Source organism: Chionomys nivalis, chromosome 14 (assembly GCF_950005125.1).
Source record: "Chionomys nivalis chromosome 14, mChiNiv1.1, whole genome shotgun sequence".
NCBI classification, from domain to species: Eukaryota; Metazoa; Chordata; class Mammalia; order Rodentia; family Cricetidae; genus Chionomys; species Chionomys nivalis.
In genome coordinates this window covers 11,639,948-11,652,718 of record NC_080099.1, presented here as the reverse complement: position 1 = coordinate 11,652,718, position 12,771 = coordinate 11,639,948, and the positions used below count along the sequence as shown (strand labels likewise).

Sequence of the window (12,771 nt, the reverse complement as noted above, 5' to 3'; positions counted from 1 at the left end):
GCCATCTAAATGGGTAAGGAAGTTAACTCAACAGAGACACAGTTGTGGAAGGGTTGTATCAAATGGAATATTTATTAGTTAGTTAGTTTGTTTGTTTTTCAAGACTAGAGTTTCTCTATATAACCCTGGCTGTGCTGGAACTAGCTCTGTAGACCAGGCTGGCCTCATACTCACAGGTCTGCCTCTCCCTGCCTCCCCAGCGCTGGGATTAAAGGTGTGCACCCATCACTATCTGATGGATATTTGACTCTTCTGTGACATGCATATGTAGGTAAGGAATACTCATGAAATTAAAAGAAATAAAATAAGAAGAGGCAGGCAATGAATTTCCTATGCTCAGTCACTCAGGTCTATTAACTCATCTCCGTTAAGCCTTTCCTGGCTGACCCACCATTGAGCCAAGACAACTGAGAAAATGGATCCCAAAGTAGGAAAAAAAAATACAGAAGTGGGATAACAAGGGAATGTAGGGATGGAGGGCAGGTGGATAGACACAGAATGGCAGGAGGAACATGGAGACGGGAGGAGAGACACGTGAGAAGGAGCCAGGAAGCCGATGGATGCTCTCATCCCCTCCTACGTATTAGCACTGCCAAGCGTCTTCATTAGAGTCCTTGGAATTCAGACAGAATCCAGGACGTTTGATGCCTCCTAGCATCAAAAGGGACTGCAGGAAGCTGCCTGCAGGCTCTGCAGCTCTTAACTGAACCCGTTTGAAAGAGTGGATTAGAAACTTGTGCCTTTATTAAATGTGCCAGCCATTGGCCACATCCATACATTCTGCCCTCCCAAGAGATCCCACTCGGAGGCAGCTGGCCTTGGAGAAGGGAGAAAGCCGTGTCCCACCCGAGGCGTTAACCCTACTAGGATATCAGAGTCATCAGGGGCCCACACATAGGTTAATATTCAGATTCTTCCTCATTCAGCTGCATCTTTGATGTAGGGCTCATGTAGGGCCCAGTTAACCAACGTTTTCTAATGTCTTTACGATCCTGTTTGGCTGGCTGTAAATGCTGCTCTGGTGAATTATCACCAGAACACCTACTAACATCAGAGGTGCCAAGCATTTCCCACCGTAGCATCCCCACTTCCCTTACAAAGGGTCAATGGCCAATAAGATTGAGTCCTAATTCTCTTCTATACCTGACACTATTCATCCTAGCTGGGAACAAGAAGAAAGTGGGAGAGGGGTGGGCCTCTTAGGACCAGGAAGGGTGCTTTGACTACTTTCTAAGTCTGTGTCTCAATTTCCCACATGCAGAACAAAGCTAAGTCCTTCTCCTAAGAATGAAGTGAGGACAACTTATTTAATTAAAAGATTATCTTACGTCCATGGATATTTTGTCTGCATGTATATTTTTGCACACACGCATGAATGGTGCTTGCAGAAGCTGGAAAAGGGCATTGGATCCCTTGGAACTGGAGATACAGATGTTTGTGAGTTGCCATGTGGGTGCTGGGAATTGAGCCTGGGTCCTCTGGGAGAGTAGCCAGTGTTCTTAAATCTCTGAGCCATCTCTCCAGCTCCAAGGAAACGTAAGATGTAACTTTGGTGACTCAAAGTTGATTAGCAAACAGGCAGTCTTTTATTTTTTAAAGTTTATGTGTGTAATATGTTTGCCTCCATGTGTGGATGCCACATTTGTGTGAGAGAAAAGGTCATTAACATTGGCAAAACAGTGCAATCTTAAATGTGGTATTAGGGAAGAGTTGGGACACTTCAAACATCCATGGCTACTCATTTGTTTTTATTACATTTCCTGTTGTAGTGAGAAGACATTTGGACAGCATCTCACAGGAGAGGGTCTATCCTGGTTTATAGCTCAAGAGTACTGTCTGTCACTGCAGGGAGGTCATGGACAAGAGCTGGAAGCAGCTGGTCCTATCACATTGGAGAGCACAGCAGTGAACTTGTATTGGTGCTCGGCTCACTTTGTCAACTTTGTTCAGTTCAGGATCCCTTGTCCAGGGAATGGTCCTACCCACAGTCAAGATCTCTTGCCCATATCATTCGCTTTATCTAAGATAATCACAGGCATGCCTTGAGGGCTGTCTCCCAGGTGATCCTAGACTATAGACCTAAGAGAAGGGAAACCATCATCTATTACCTATCATTCCATCCACCATCTGCCCGCCCACCTATCTATCCATCCACCCACCCACCCACCCATCCATCCACCCACCCACCCAATCCATCCATCTATCTACTTATCTACCTACCTATCATCTACCTATCCGTCCATACGGTTGGTTTGGAGGCTCACAGTTGAAGGCTTGATGCCACTATACTCTCAAAGTAAGGCTTTGTAGAAGTAATTGCAGGGAGCTGATCGAATCAATGGACCCATCCACATTTACATGGATAAATGAGAGACAGTGAAAAACTGTGGAGGGAGGACCTGATTGGAGGAAATGGAGCCATATTTTTGAAGGGTATATTTTGTCTCCAGTCTCTTTGGCTCTCTCTCTCTTTTTCCTGTCTGCCAGGAGGCATGCAGCTTTTTTTTTTTTTAAATCATGTTCTCTGCCATGTTCTGCCTTGCTATAGCCCAGAAACAGTGAGCCAGATGATCATGACTGAAACATGACAGAAAAGAAACTCCAGACTTTTCCTGTCACAGCAATGAAAACTGCCTAATTATCTCTCTTCTTTCTTTCTTTCTTTCTTTCTTTCTTTCTTTCTTTCTTTCTTTCTTTCTTTCTTTCTTTCTTTCTTCTCTGTTCCCTCCCTCTCTCCCTCCCTCCCTCCCTCCTTCTATCTACCTACCTACCTATCCACTTGTCTTTCTTTTCTAGTGTTGCTGGATTAGGGATGGAGAACACAACAGTACAAGCATCCCGAGGCTTTCCTTTGTCAGTGTTCACTGTCATTGCTCAGATTCTAAAAAAAAAAGTATGTTACCAATAGAAGAACACTATTCTTTTCCATTCCCTTAAGTTTTACTAAGGTTACCAAAAATCTTAACATATTTTCTTTCTCAGAAATATCAAAACATCACCACAGAAAGGCAGACAGAGACATTCTTTGTGTGCCTGTGTGTTTTTTAAAATTCCATTTAAAATAGTCATCAGATTAAATAGAAACAGGCAAAGTGCATTGGCAGAACTATTTCCTACAAAGCTGTGTCGATAGTGATTTTTTTTTAAACAAATGTCTCTGAAAGATGGGTCTAACATGGTCCCCGAGTGAAGCTGGCCACCACTGTCCCTCCCGTGGGTGTTTATGGGCGTGGGGAGAGACTCAGGACCAGTCCTTCTTCCCTCAGTAGCAGATAGCCTAGAATCAGGCAAGGTGCTCGCACATGTCCAGCAAACATCAGAGCCACGCAAAAAGTTTAAGGAATGTACCCTAATGTCACAAATGGCAGTTTTCCCTAGACTGCAAACCTTAGCACCCACCTAAAGCCCTGTCAGAGGCCTGGCTATCCTGATCTGTCACAGATCCGGGCATCTGAGTGTGAGTCAGGTCCATCTGAGCTCGCAGCAGGAAGAAGCGCAGGGCCAGCCTGCTCCCCCTCTTCCCCCCCCCCCCCCGTCTCCCGCCATCTCTTTCCCTCCCTCTATTGTCTGTCTGTCTGTCCCTTCTGCCTGCTGTGGGATATTTGTACCCTGTGTAATGATATATTGCTGTGATTGGTTTAATAAAGAACTAAAGGGCCAATAGCTAGGCAGGGGGTGTAGGTGGGACTTCTGGGCAGAGAGAGGAAGTAGAAGAGGAATCAAGGTATATAAGATGACATGGAGATGTGGAACGTGTTGGACTCACAAAATGGGAGAGAGGTAATGCCACGTGGTAGAATGTGGACTAATAAAAATATGGGTTGATTTGAGTTATAAGAGCTAGTGAGACAAGTCTAAGCTACAGCCAAGCTTTCATAATTGGTAGTAAGCCTCCGTGTTGTTATTTGTGTTCTGGTGGCCCCAACTAAAATCTGATTACATCTGTCTGCTTCTCCATTTCTCTCTGTGTTCTCTCTCCCTCTGTCTCTCAGTCTTTCCCCCATCTGTCTCTGCTTCTCTTTCTCTCTCTCTTCCTCTCCCCTATTTGTCTGTCTGTCTGTTCCCCATCTGTCTCCCTATTTCTGTCTTTCTCTCTGTTTGTCTGTTTCCCCTGTCTTCTCTCTGTCTTGGTTTCTCTTTCTCCCCCCCCCCCCATTTGTCTGTCTGTCTCTCTCTGTCTGTCTCTTTCTCTCTCTCCCTCTGCTTGTCTGTCTGCCCCTTCTGTCTGTCTGTCTGTCTGTCTGTCTCTCTCTCTCTCTCTCTCTCTCTCACACACACACACACACACACACACAGAGCGCAGCAGTCCTCAGGCAGCAAGGGGTACAGGAAGGACCCTTCTCAAAGTGCCTAACTAAAACTGTTCTGGCCTCTCCTGTTCCCACAGGTTGCTTTTCAGGTGAGGCCTCCTGGCTTCCTCAGATTCACTCCTTGCAAGAGCATATTTCAGCTGGAAAAGCCTTTCAAGGAAGCCCTACTGCAGGCCCCAGCCCCACACAGAGGCAGGCAATGCATGGCACATGCCAGGGACATCAGCTCAGACGTTTCGAGATCTCTGCAGCATTTCTTTCTTTTGGAATCAATTTGATTGAGAAACAGACAGGCGATTAGCCAGACCCCTGGGTGTGTCTACAAAGCCATTTCTAATTAAAGGAACCGCAGAGTCTATAGATGGCTTCAGATTCTAATCAGACTAACTGTGGATGGCGGGGCCTGGTTGGAGGAAGGAGGTCTATATGTGGTGGTGGGACTTTTTGTTACTATTCCACTTCGCTTCCTATCCCCCACAGTGTGAACTGCTGTGTTCCTCCACACGCTCCCCACCACAATGGAGCAAAACCGATGAGACTGTGAAATAGATACACTTTTCTTCTAAGTGAAAAAAAAGTACATGTTTTTCTTCTCTGTGTGTGTGTGTGTGGAATGTATGTGTGTGTACATACTTACATGTGTGAGTGTACATATTCACATGTGTGAGTGTGTGCACACATACAGTATGGTGTTGGTGTTGGTGGAGGTAGTGTGTGTATGTATGTGTATAAATATGTATGTGCATATGTATATGTGTGTATTGGTGTATGTATGTGTATGTGTGTATATATGTGTGTGTGTATATGTGTGTATGTGTGTGTTTGTGTGTGTGTGTGTGTGTGTGTGTGTGTGTGCAGAGACCAGAAAATAACCTCAAGTGTTTGTTCTCACCCTTCACCTTGTCTGAGACAAAGTCTCTCTACTTTTCTCGTTAACCCTGTGTATACCAGGCCAGCCAGCCCGTGAACCTCAGATGATGTTCTCATCTCCCCATCTACACAGCTGGACAAGTGCCAGGATTGCAGACACCTGCTACCATGTCCAGCTTTACACCAGTTCTAAGGATTTGAACTCAGGTCCCTACACTTGTGTGCAAGTACTTTACCCACTGAGCCATCTCTCAAGCCCTTCTCTTAAGTGTTTAATGTGAGCGATTTCATCACAACAAAGCAACAGTAACTAACACATTGCCACAGGCAGCCCAAACCAATGAAACCTCGGTTTTCAGGTCCAGGTCATGACATTGCTAATTGTATAGGAGAGTGGCTTAAATTAAGAGATGGAAGAGTACAAATGACTCAGCACCCCCAAACACACTCCTACCATCTTGTGTCATTTGCAGATCACCAGGTCATGCTCCCACTGTCCCACCCAAGGGATTCCTCCTGGATGGCAGGTACCTCGCCCTCCCTGCTGTCCTTTCAGGTGCTTTTAGAGAGCCTGGCGATTGTGCCAGTGTCCCAAGCTATGAACCTTGGTGCTGGCTTTTCCCTCACATCCACAGACTCATGGGCTCACTTCAGCCCCTTCCTTGTTCTTGCATCCTTCCACCTTCAACTTCAGACACTTTACACAAGACACCTCTTCTGGACTCCACCCACTCTCTCTAGTACCAGGATCCAGCAATGCTTCGATCCCCAGGGCCTACAATCCATGATGGCATTTACTGCCTGCCTTGATGCCCGCTCCACCTTCCCTTGGCTGGGCATCCAATTACATCACCATCTTCACTCCCTGGTCTTTCTCCTGATGTCCTTCACTGTCCTTCAACCTTGGCTAGGACCATTGTCCTAACTCTGCACCAGCCCTGTGGTAGCTGAGAATCCCTGGACCGCCCCCCCCTGCCCCCCCTCCCCAACTCCGCTGCAGGACTCATTTCTCAGATGTGTTAGCAGGACGGGCTGTGGGGAGGTGGACAGAATCCGTGGTCTGATTGCTCCCCTCACCTCGACCATTCCCAGTACCTTACACATATCCTGGCTATGGTCCTGTTGGCCCTCACCTCTGAAACACCCCCACATCACTGTCCCCTTCGGTTGTGCTCCTAGTGGTGGTAACAAGCCTGACCTTCAGCTGCCTCCTGATGCTTCCCTTGTCCACCTCCATGTCTCCCCTGGAACCTCTCCAGCCACTGCCACTAGTGTTCCAGCTGTCCCTTCAGCAGTGCTGGTCCTGCCCTCCACATCCTGACAGGAGTCCCTCCGCCCACTCCCTAAACCCTCCTCCTGCTAGTCTTTTGGCATTGCACCCACCACAGCTTTCTTCTGGTCAGCTCTCGCTGGTTCCTCCTCTTTGTGCATCTATCCAGGTGTTCCTGACCCAGAATCAGTCCTCCTGTCCACATGGTCCCCTTCTCTCTACCTTGTCAGCCTGAGGCTCCTCCCCCTCCTCCAGCATTCAACCCCCTGGTTAGGTCTTGGCTCCTCTTCTGGCCCCATCTTTGGCATGCATGGCTCCTTCAGTCCACAAGCTCTTTACCCACCATCCGGCCTCCTTCCTCATCTTTCACTGACCTCACCTTGACCACTCTTTAATACCTCAAAATAGCAGCTCTCTTGAGAAGTCCCCACCCAATGCATTGGGTATGCCCTGCCCCCTTCAGGTCACTCTCTAGGTCCCTCAATATTGTGCTTAAATCTGTTAGAATATCTGAGGTAAAGAAGAAAATAAAACCAAAACAACAACAAAAGCCCCCAAAATAAAACCTTCCAACTTTGCTTCAAAAAACAAAGTAAATAAATAAATCAACAAATAAGCCCCGGGTCCTGAGTTGCTTGTTTTGGCCTTCCTAGCTGAGATGGTCGCCAACACCTGAGCAGAAGTTCCACAAGGGTGGGGCTTCTACTCACTCCCAATCCCAACATCTCCCAGATCCCTCAGAGGGCGGGTGCATCAACCCACCCCTGGGCGTTGATTGGGTAGTGAGCAGATTATGGTCTCACACACTCACTTGACAGCTTTAGACTATCAAGGACACTAAGGAAATAGTGTAGGACTATCTTCTTCCCCCAGTGCCCTGTGGAACAGGGCAGGGAACTCCTGTTTCCTCATGGTTTCCTAGGTTGACTCCTGGTCTGGGCTTCATTCCGGCTCCCTAAAATGCCAGGAGACTAGATTTTTCTCCCTGCTGGGCAGCGAGCCAAGTGGTTGCGTTCAGCTTTTCTCTAAGGCAGGGATCCCAAGTGGTACACCATTTCCTTGACCACCCAGGTTTGAAGCAGGACAGCTACAAGAGAGGTCCCTGGTACTCTGACCCTGGACAGAAAAGAAGGCCCTTCCTTGTCTCCTCGTACAGCTGGCACCTGCCCTTGTCACTCTTGTTGTCTTGGACATTCCTGAAGCATTTGACAGATAGGAAAACTGAGCCTCTGACATTGGGGGCTCTGCCCATGGCCAAATGAGCAGCTAGAACCAAATCTGGAAGCAACTCTGGGAAGAATCTATTGGGGATGCACCGCGTTGGGCAAAGATGTGTGTGATAATAGATTGCTAAAGACATCACAGCCCCAGCCTGCCAAGTAAGATCACCTCCCCTGCAAGACCAAGCTGAGACAGATTGGACCCAGGGGTTGAGACCATCCTGAGCTTCCTCTCTGAACGCCTCGTGCATCTAAGCACATAGACATATAGCATCCCGTAGAGCGCTACAGAAGACACAAGCAACACAACTCTCTGCAGTTGAATTGAGATACAGTCACAAGTCACAGTTCTCCAAAGACATGCATTATGGGTAACTGTGAGCTCCAGAGCTGCTCTAGAATGCAAGACTGTGGAAGAAATCGTACTCGGCACATGGTAGGGTGGCTAGTAACGGTATGTTAAGAAACAGGTAGTCTGCTTGGGTTCCAGAGGGGGGTTCAAGGGTCAAGGGTGCTCAGCTAGGGGAAGGCTTTTGGGCTGGATCGGGATGCTGGGTCAGGTGGGACCACCACACCCCAGCAGTATAGGGAGAAATGCTAGGACATTAAGATCTCTGGTATCACCTCTCTGGGTTTGTCCAGCCCTTGGACCTGGGCCAGCATTCACCTGGGAGATGTGGGACTGTGTCCTCTGGCTCTCCCCATCACCTTCCGTCTTGTCTGTCAGCAGCCCCTGCACCTGGTACTCCAGCACGTAGCTGTCAATGAAGCGTTCCAGTTCCTCGATCTCCTGGGAGCGGCTGCTTCCTGCCTCTGAGGAGGCTGACGCCGCCGAGGAGTTCTCCATTCCTCCAGCTCAGGGGCCCTGGGTGGCTGGGGGAGAAGAGAACAGACAGCCTCTGTGAGATGCTGCTGGAGGCCAGAACAAGGCCCCACTTGGGAAATTCTTTCCACTCTTAGGAGCAATTGGGTCTCCCAGTTGCCAGAAAAGTTAGTGGAATATTATTGGCTTATCTTTATCATCAAGAATATGCTGAGTTCCCACTATGAAGGGAAAGACACTGAGGCCAGAGGAGGCAGGGATTTGACATGAATCCACAGAACAGAGTGTGGGCTCAGTCCACTATGGCAGCCTGTGGTCCCTCCACTGGGCTTTCCCAGGCTCGTGAGTCTCATGAACACATGTCACGTGAGGAAACTGGACATAGCAGTGATACCACCTGGCTCACTGAGGCAAGGATAGGCATTGTGATTCATTTGTATCCTGCAATATATTGGTACCAGGCGGGGGGGGGGGGGAGGATTGTTCCATTGTCCCCTCTTGGACACTATTATATCCATATTATCTTTTAGGCTCCCTCCTGTTCTGGCTGCTGTTGTCCGATCTGCTCCAGGCACAATTGATAGCACCAACCATCAGGTACCACCTGCTCAGGTTTGTTCAGACAGGAGACAGCTGCAGGGCCTGTCTGGCCCCTGATCCCTGTGACCTGGAAGTTAAGGATCTATCTAACACCTCACAGGGACATCCTGGACAGGAAGGAAGCCCTGCCTTTTCGTCTCAGATGACAATTCCAAGGCAGCAGCTTTGTGACCTTCAGTGGGCCTGAGCAGACTGAGCCCCAGTTGTCTATAGCACCAGACCTCCAGAGCCCCTCTCTGCATCCCCTTCTGTTTCTCTCCTCAGGCACACTGTTTACAGAGATGCCATCTGTCGGTCTTCTACCGAAGTCACTCCTGGGAAGCTGACCCTCACTCAAAGTGACAGAACCCCAAGCAGGTGCCAGGCAAGTCCTTCTCCCTGATCTCAGGCGGCAATCTCCTATGTCCATCAGCTACTTCTCCATTGTGTTTAAAATAAGCACAAACATTCTTTCAAGCATGTCCTCAGTAGCTTTAAGTATGGTCACAATGCTACATAACTATGATTACTTCCCATCTCCATTTCCATAACTTCTCATTATCCCAAACAGAAGCCCTTCTCCCACTCCACATCAGCCCTTCACTGCCCTGGTCCAGGCCTTGGTAACCCTACCTTCCTTCTGACTCTATGATTTGCTTATTCTGGGGACTAGGTTTAAGTGGGGTCATGTAATAATTTTGTGATTAGTTTATATCACAATGCATTCAAGGTCCATCCCATGCTGTCACACAGCAGAACCTCATGCACTTTTATGGCTGATGATGAGATATTGTATTACAATAGCATGTCACTGGCCATCCGCTCACCCATTCACTGGCATGCAGGCTGTGCTCGCATCTGGCTGTGGAGAATCTGCTATGAACATGGGTGTGCAAATATGTTTGCTATGCTGTGTTCAATTCTTTGGGGCACGCACCTATAGGTACCCCACATCTATAAGTCAGTAAGGGGTGCTGCCTCCACAACACATGCTTCTTTCAATGCTTTCCCTCCTAATTCAGCTTCTAAGTCACAGTGAGGGGAGATGGGAAAACCTCATGCAGCTGGCTGAGCTGGGAGCCACAGAGGAGGCTTCTGGCCTTCACAGTGAGAGCGAACACAGAGGTTGGGACCATGGCCAGCAGGGAAAGGAGAGACAAGGGTGTGCACTTGACTCAATCATTCAAGTGGGATGCCTATCCCAGGAGCTGGCCTCTGCAGTGATTCCCTGGGACCTCGCCCTGCCCCTCTCTATTCCTTGCCAGGTGATGGATGAAGAGGACCAAAAGGCCAGGAGGAGGAAAAGTGCTGAAGCTACATTTTGTTGTAAAGGGCACCAAAGCGGAGGGTGGTACCCTGAGGCTGCAGACGAGGAGAGGGCTGAAGCAGACATGTATGACCAGGGCATGGGGGCACATCTATGTCTCTCTGGTTGTGTTCTGAGACCTCCTTCCAGCGAGGCCACACTCACGCTGCGCTACAGCCCCTCAGTGCCTGTCTGCTTATTTTAAGATCAGAAAGTAAAACACCCATTCTCTGATGGAAAGACACCCTCCCTATACTGTTGTCCTCATCCCCAGACTCTCACAACCCAGCCCCTTATTGTTTGGCCCACAGTTGTTTGCTGCTTCCACAGAAAGCACACAAAGCGCAGGGGTGCCTGCTGAGGTACCTATCTCTCCTCCTCCTTCTGGTCTTACCGGGCTCTGAGCCCAGAAGCTCACAGCAGTCTCCCTCAGGCTATCAGGGTCTAGAGGAAAAGGGGGCCTAGAAACAATAAGATAGTCTCCACCCTTCATTATCCTCCCATCCACCACTTGCTCAGTGACAAATGGCATTAGGTGCTGTAAATTTAGCCAATCCTTTTAAGAACAGACAGGCATTAGAGGCATTCCCCCTCCCTTCCCCGTTCAAGGATGAGCTGGGTAACCTGCAAGCCAGGCTAGATGCTGGGAAACTTGTCATTCCAGCCCCTGGGATTCCATCATTTTAGCTCCCTATCTTCCTCAACCTCATTCCCTAACCCACCCAGCACAGCTGCTGAGCCTCACACAGGAAGCTAGGAAGTCTCAAAGTTTGCTTTCCTGGCTCAGTTTTTGGCTTTGGGCAACAACAAAGGACTCAACCACCTTGGAACACAGGGAAGCTGCAAGGGACCCTAGAAGCGAATAGGGGGATTGTTTGATGCTCCCAGGCTCAGAAGTCAGAGCTCTCCACTCTGCTTGATACCAGCAGGATGTTGACTCTGTATGAGGGCAACATCTGAGCTTTGAGGGCAGAGGACCCAACATGGGCTCACTGTTTTATTTTTGCTAATGTCAAACATCACATCCACCCAAGACTTCATCCCATTTTTCCCCACATCATTTCCTATGAAGCCTGGTACCATATAGCACCATACCCCTGGGTTACCTGTCAGCGGTCTGTTCCTGGTGACTCTGTCATATGTGTGCTGGCTGCTGTCCATTACATGCTAGTTCCTAGATCCCCTACCCACAGGGCGAGCTAGAACAGCTTCACCGAAAACACACAGTTGGGACAACTTTTCCTTTATCACTTGCCAGGCAGACCTGGGCCAGGGTTATATATAGAGAGAGTCTGTGGGAAGGGAAAGGCTGGGCTGTCTGGGAGGGAAGATGTCCATAGCTGTCCAGAAGAAGCCATGGGAACCTTTTTCCTGCCAGGCCCCCATCTCATCTGGCCTGTGCTCCAACCCCTCACAGATGACTCTGCAGAAAATATCAGTTCCCTGGCAATCTATTCTCCATCCCTATTGTCTGGTTGCTACAGTCAGTGCTGGCTCGATGACTTGATATAGTCATGTGTGCCAGAGGAACACAGGCTGGTTCAGGGGAGGCCTGTGTGAACAGAAACTTTAGGTTCCCAACCCCTGGGAAGTGGCAAAGTTCAGAAACATGCAGCAGTCGGGGTGTGAGCTGGAAATCAGCAACACTCGCTGCGCAGGAGGTAGGACATCCATCATCCTCTGAGTGGGGATGCAACCCCCTACTTCACAACTCCACTTTAACCCTTTCTCGCTCTAACACTGGATAGGGCATTATTCTGAACGCTGGTCTGTGAGAATACAAATGTCCCGCACCACGATCACGGCATTAGAGGATGTGTGAATTAAAGCTGAACAGACCACACCCGCATTTGCATGCACCGTGCAGTCAAAGAAGCACTTTCATTTCAATTGTCCATGATGATGCATTTCTTTTGGGGAGTGGACAGGACCAAAAGAGATGATACCCAGCAGACAGGCATGGTTAACTCCCAAAATTCAATGATCACAGAGTCCCCAGTATCTTGTTAATACAGATTCTGACTGGGTAGGCTGGAGCTGGACCCCAAATGCTGGGGTTATTTTCCCTTGGAACTGTCTGACTGCATACCCCAGGCTGATCTTAAACTCCTGATCCTCTTGCCTCTGCCTCCCAAATGTTGGGATTATGGGCATGCACCAACATGCCTTGTGAGAGTCCACATTTCTTGCCAGCTCTCAGGACTAGCCAAGATCAGAGAATCCCTCCATCACAACTACTCTTACTCAGATACCCACTCAGCATGGCAGGATAGTGGGAGGCTCCACCCTGACCTTGTGGCTAGATAGCCAGCACCCTACAAGATGTTGGGCTCCCCTCTTAATAGTCCACGCAGGACTCAGGGAAAGCTGGCACACAGTAGGACCTAATAAGC

The 12,771-nt window shown here is 48.8% G+C and overlaps 1 protein-coding gene across 3 annotated transcripts in view; it reads right to left on the bottom strand.

The window, feature by feature from the left end:
- Positions 1–12,771, bottom strand: part of Ctif (cap binding complex dependent translation initiation factor) — a 253,456-nt gene that overhangs the window by 188,226 nt on the left and 52,459 nt on the right. For all 3 annotated transcript variants that reach the window (XM_057788585.1, XM_057788586.1, XM_057788587.1), the window contains exon 2: positions 8,338–8,543. In XM_057788585.1, coding sequence (XP_057644568.1) covers positions 8,338–8,517 — 180 coding nt within the window. In that variant the 5' untranslated portion in view covers positions 8,518–8,543. The remainder of the gene's footprint in view (positions 1–8,337; positions 8,544–12,771) is intronic.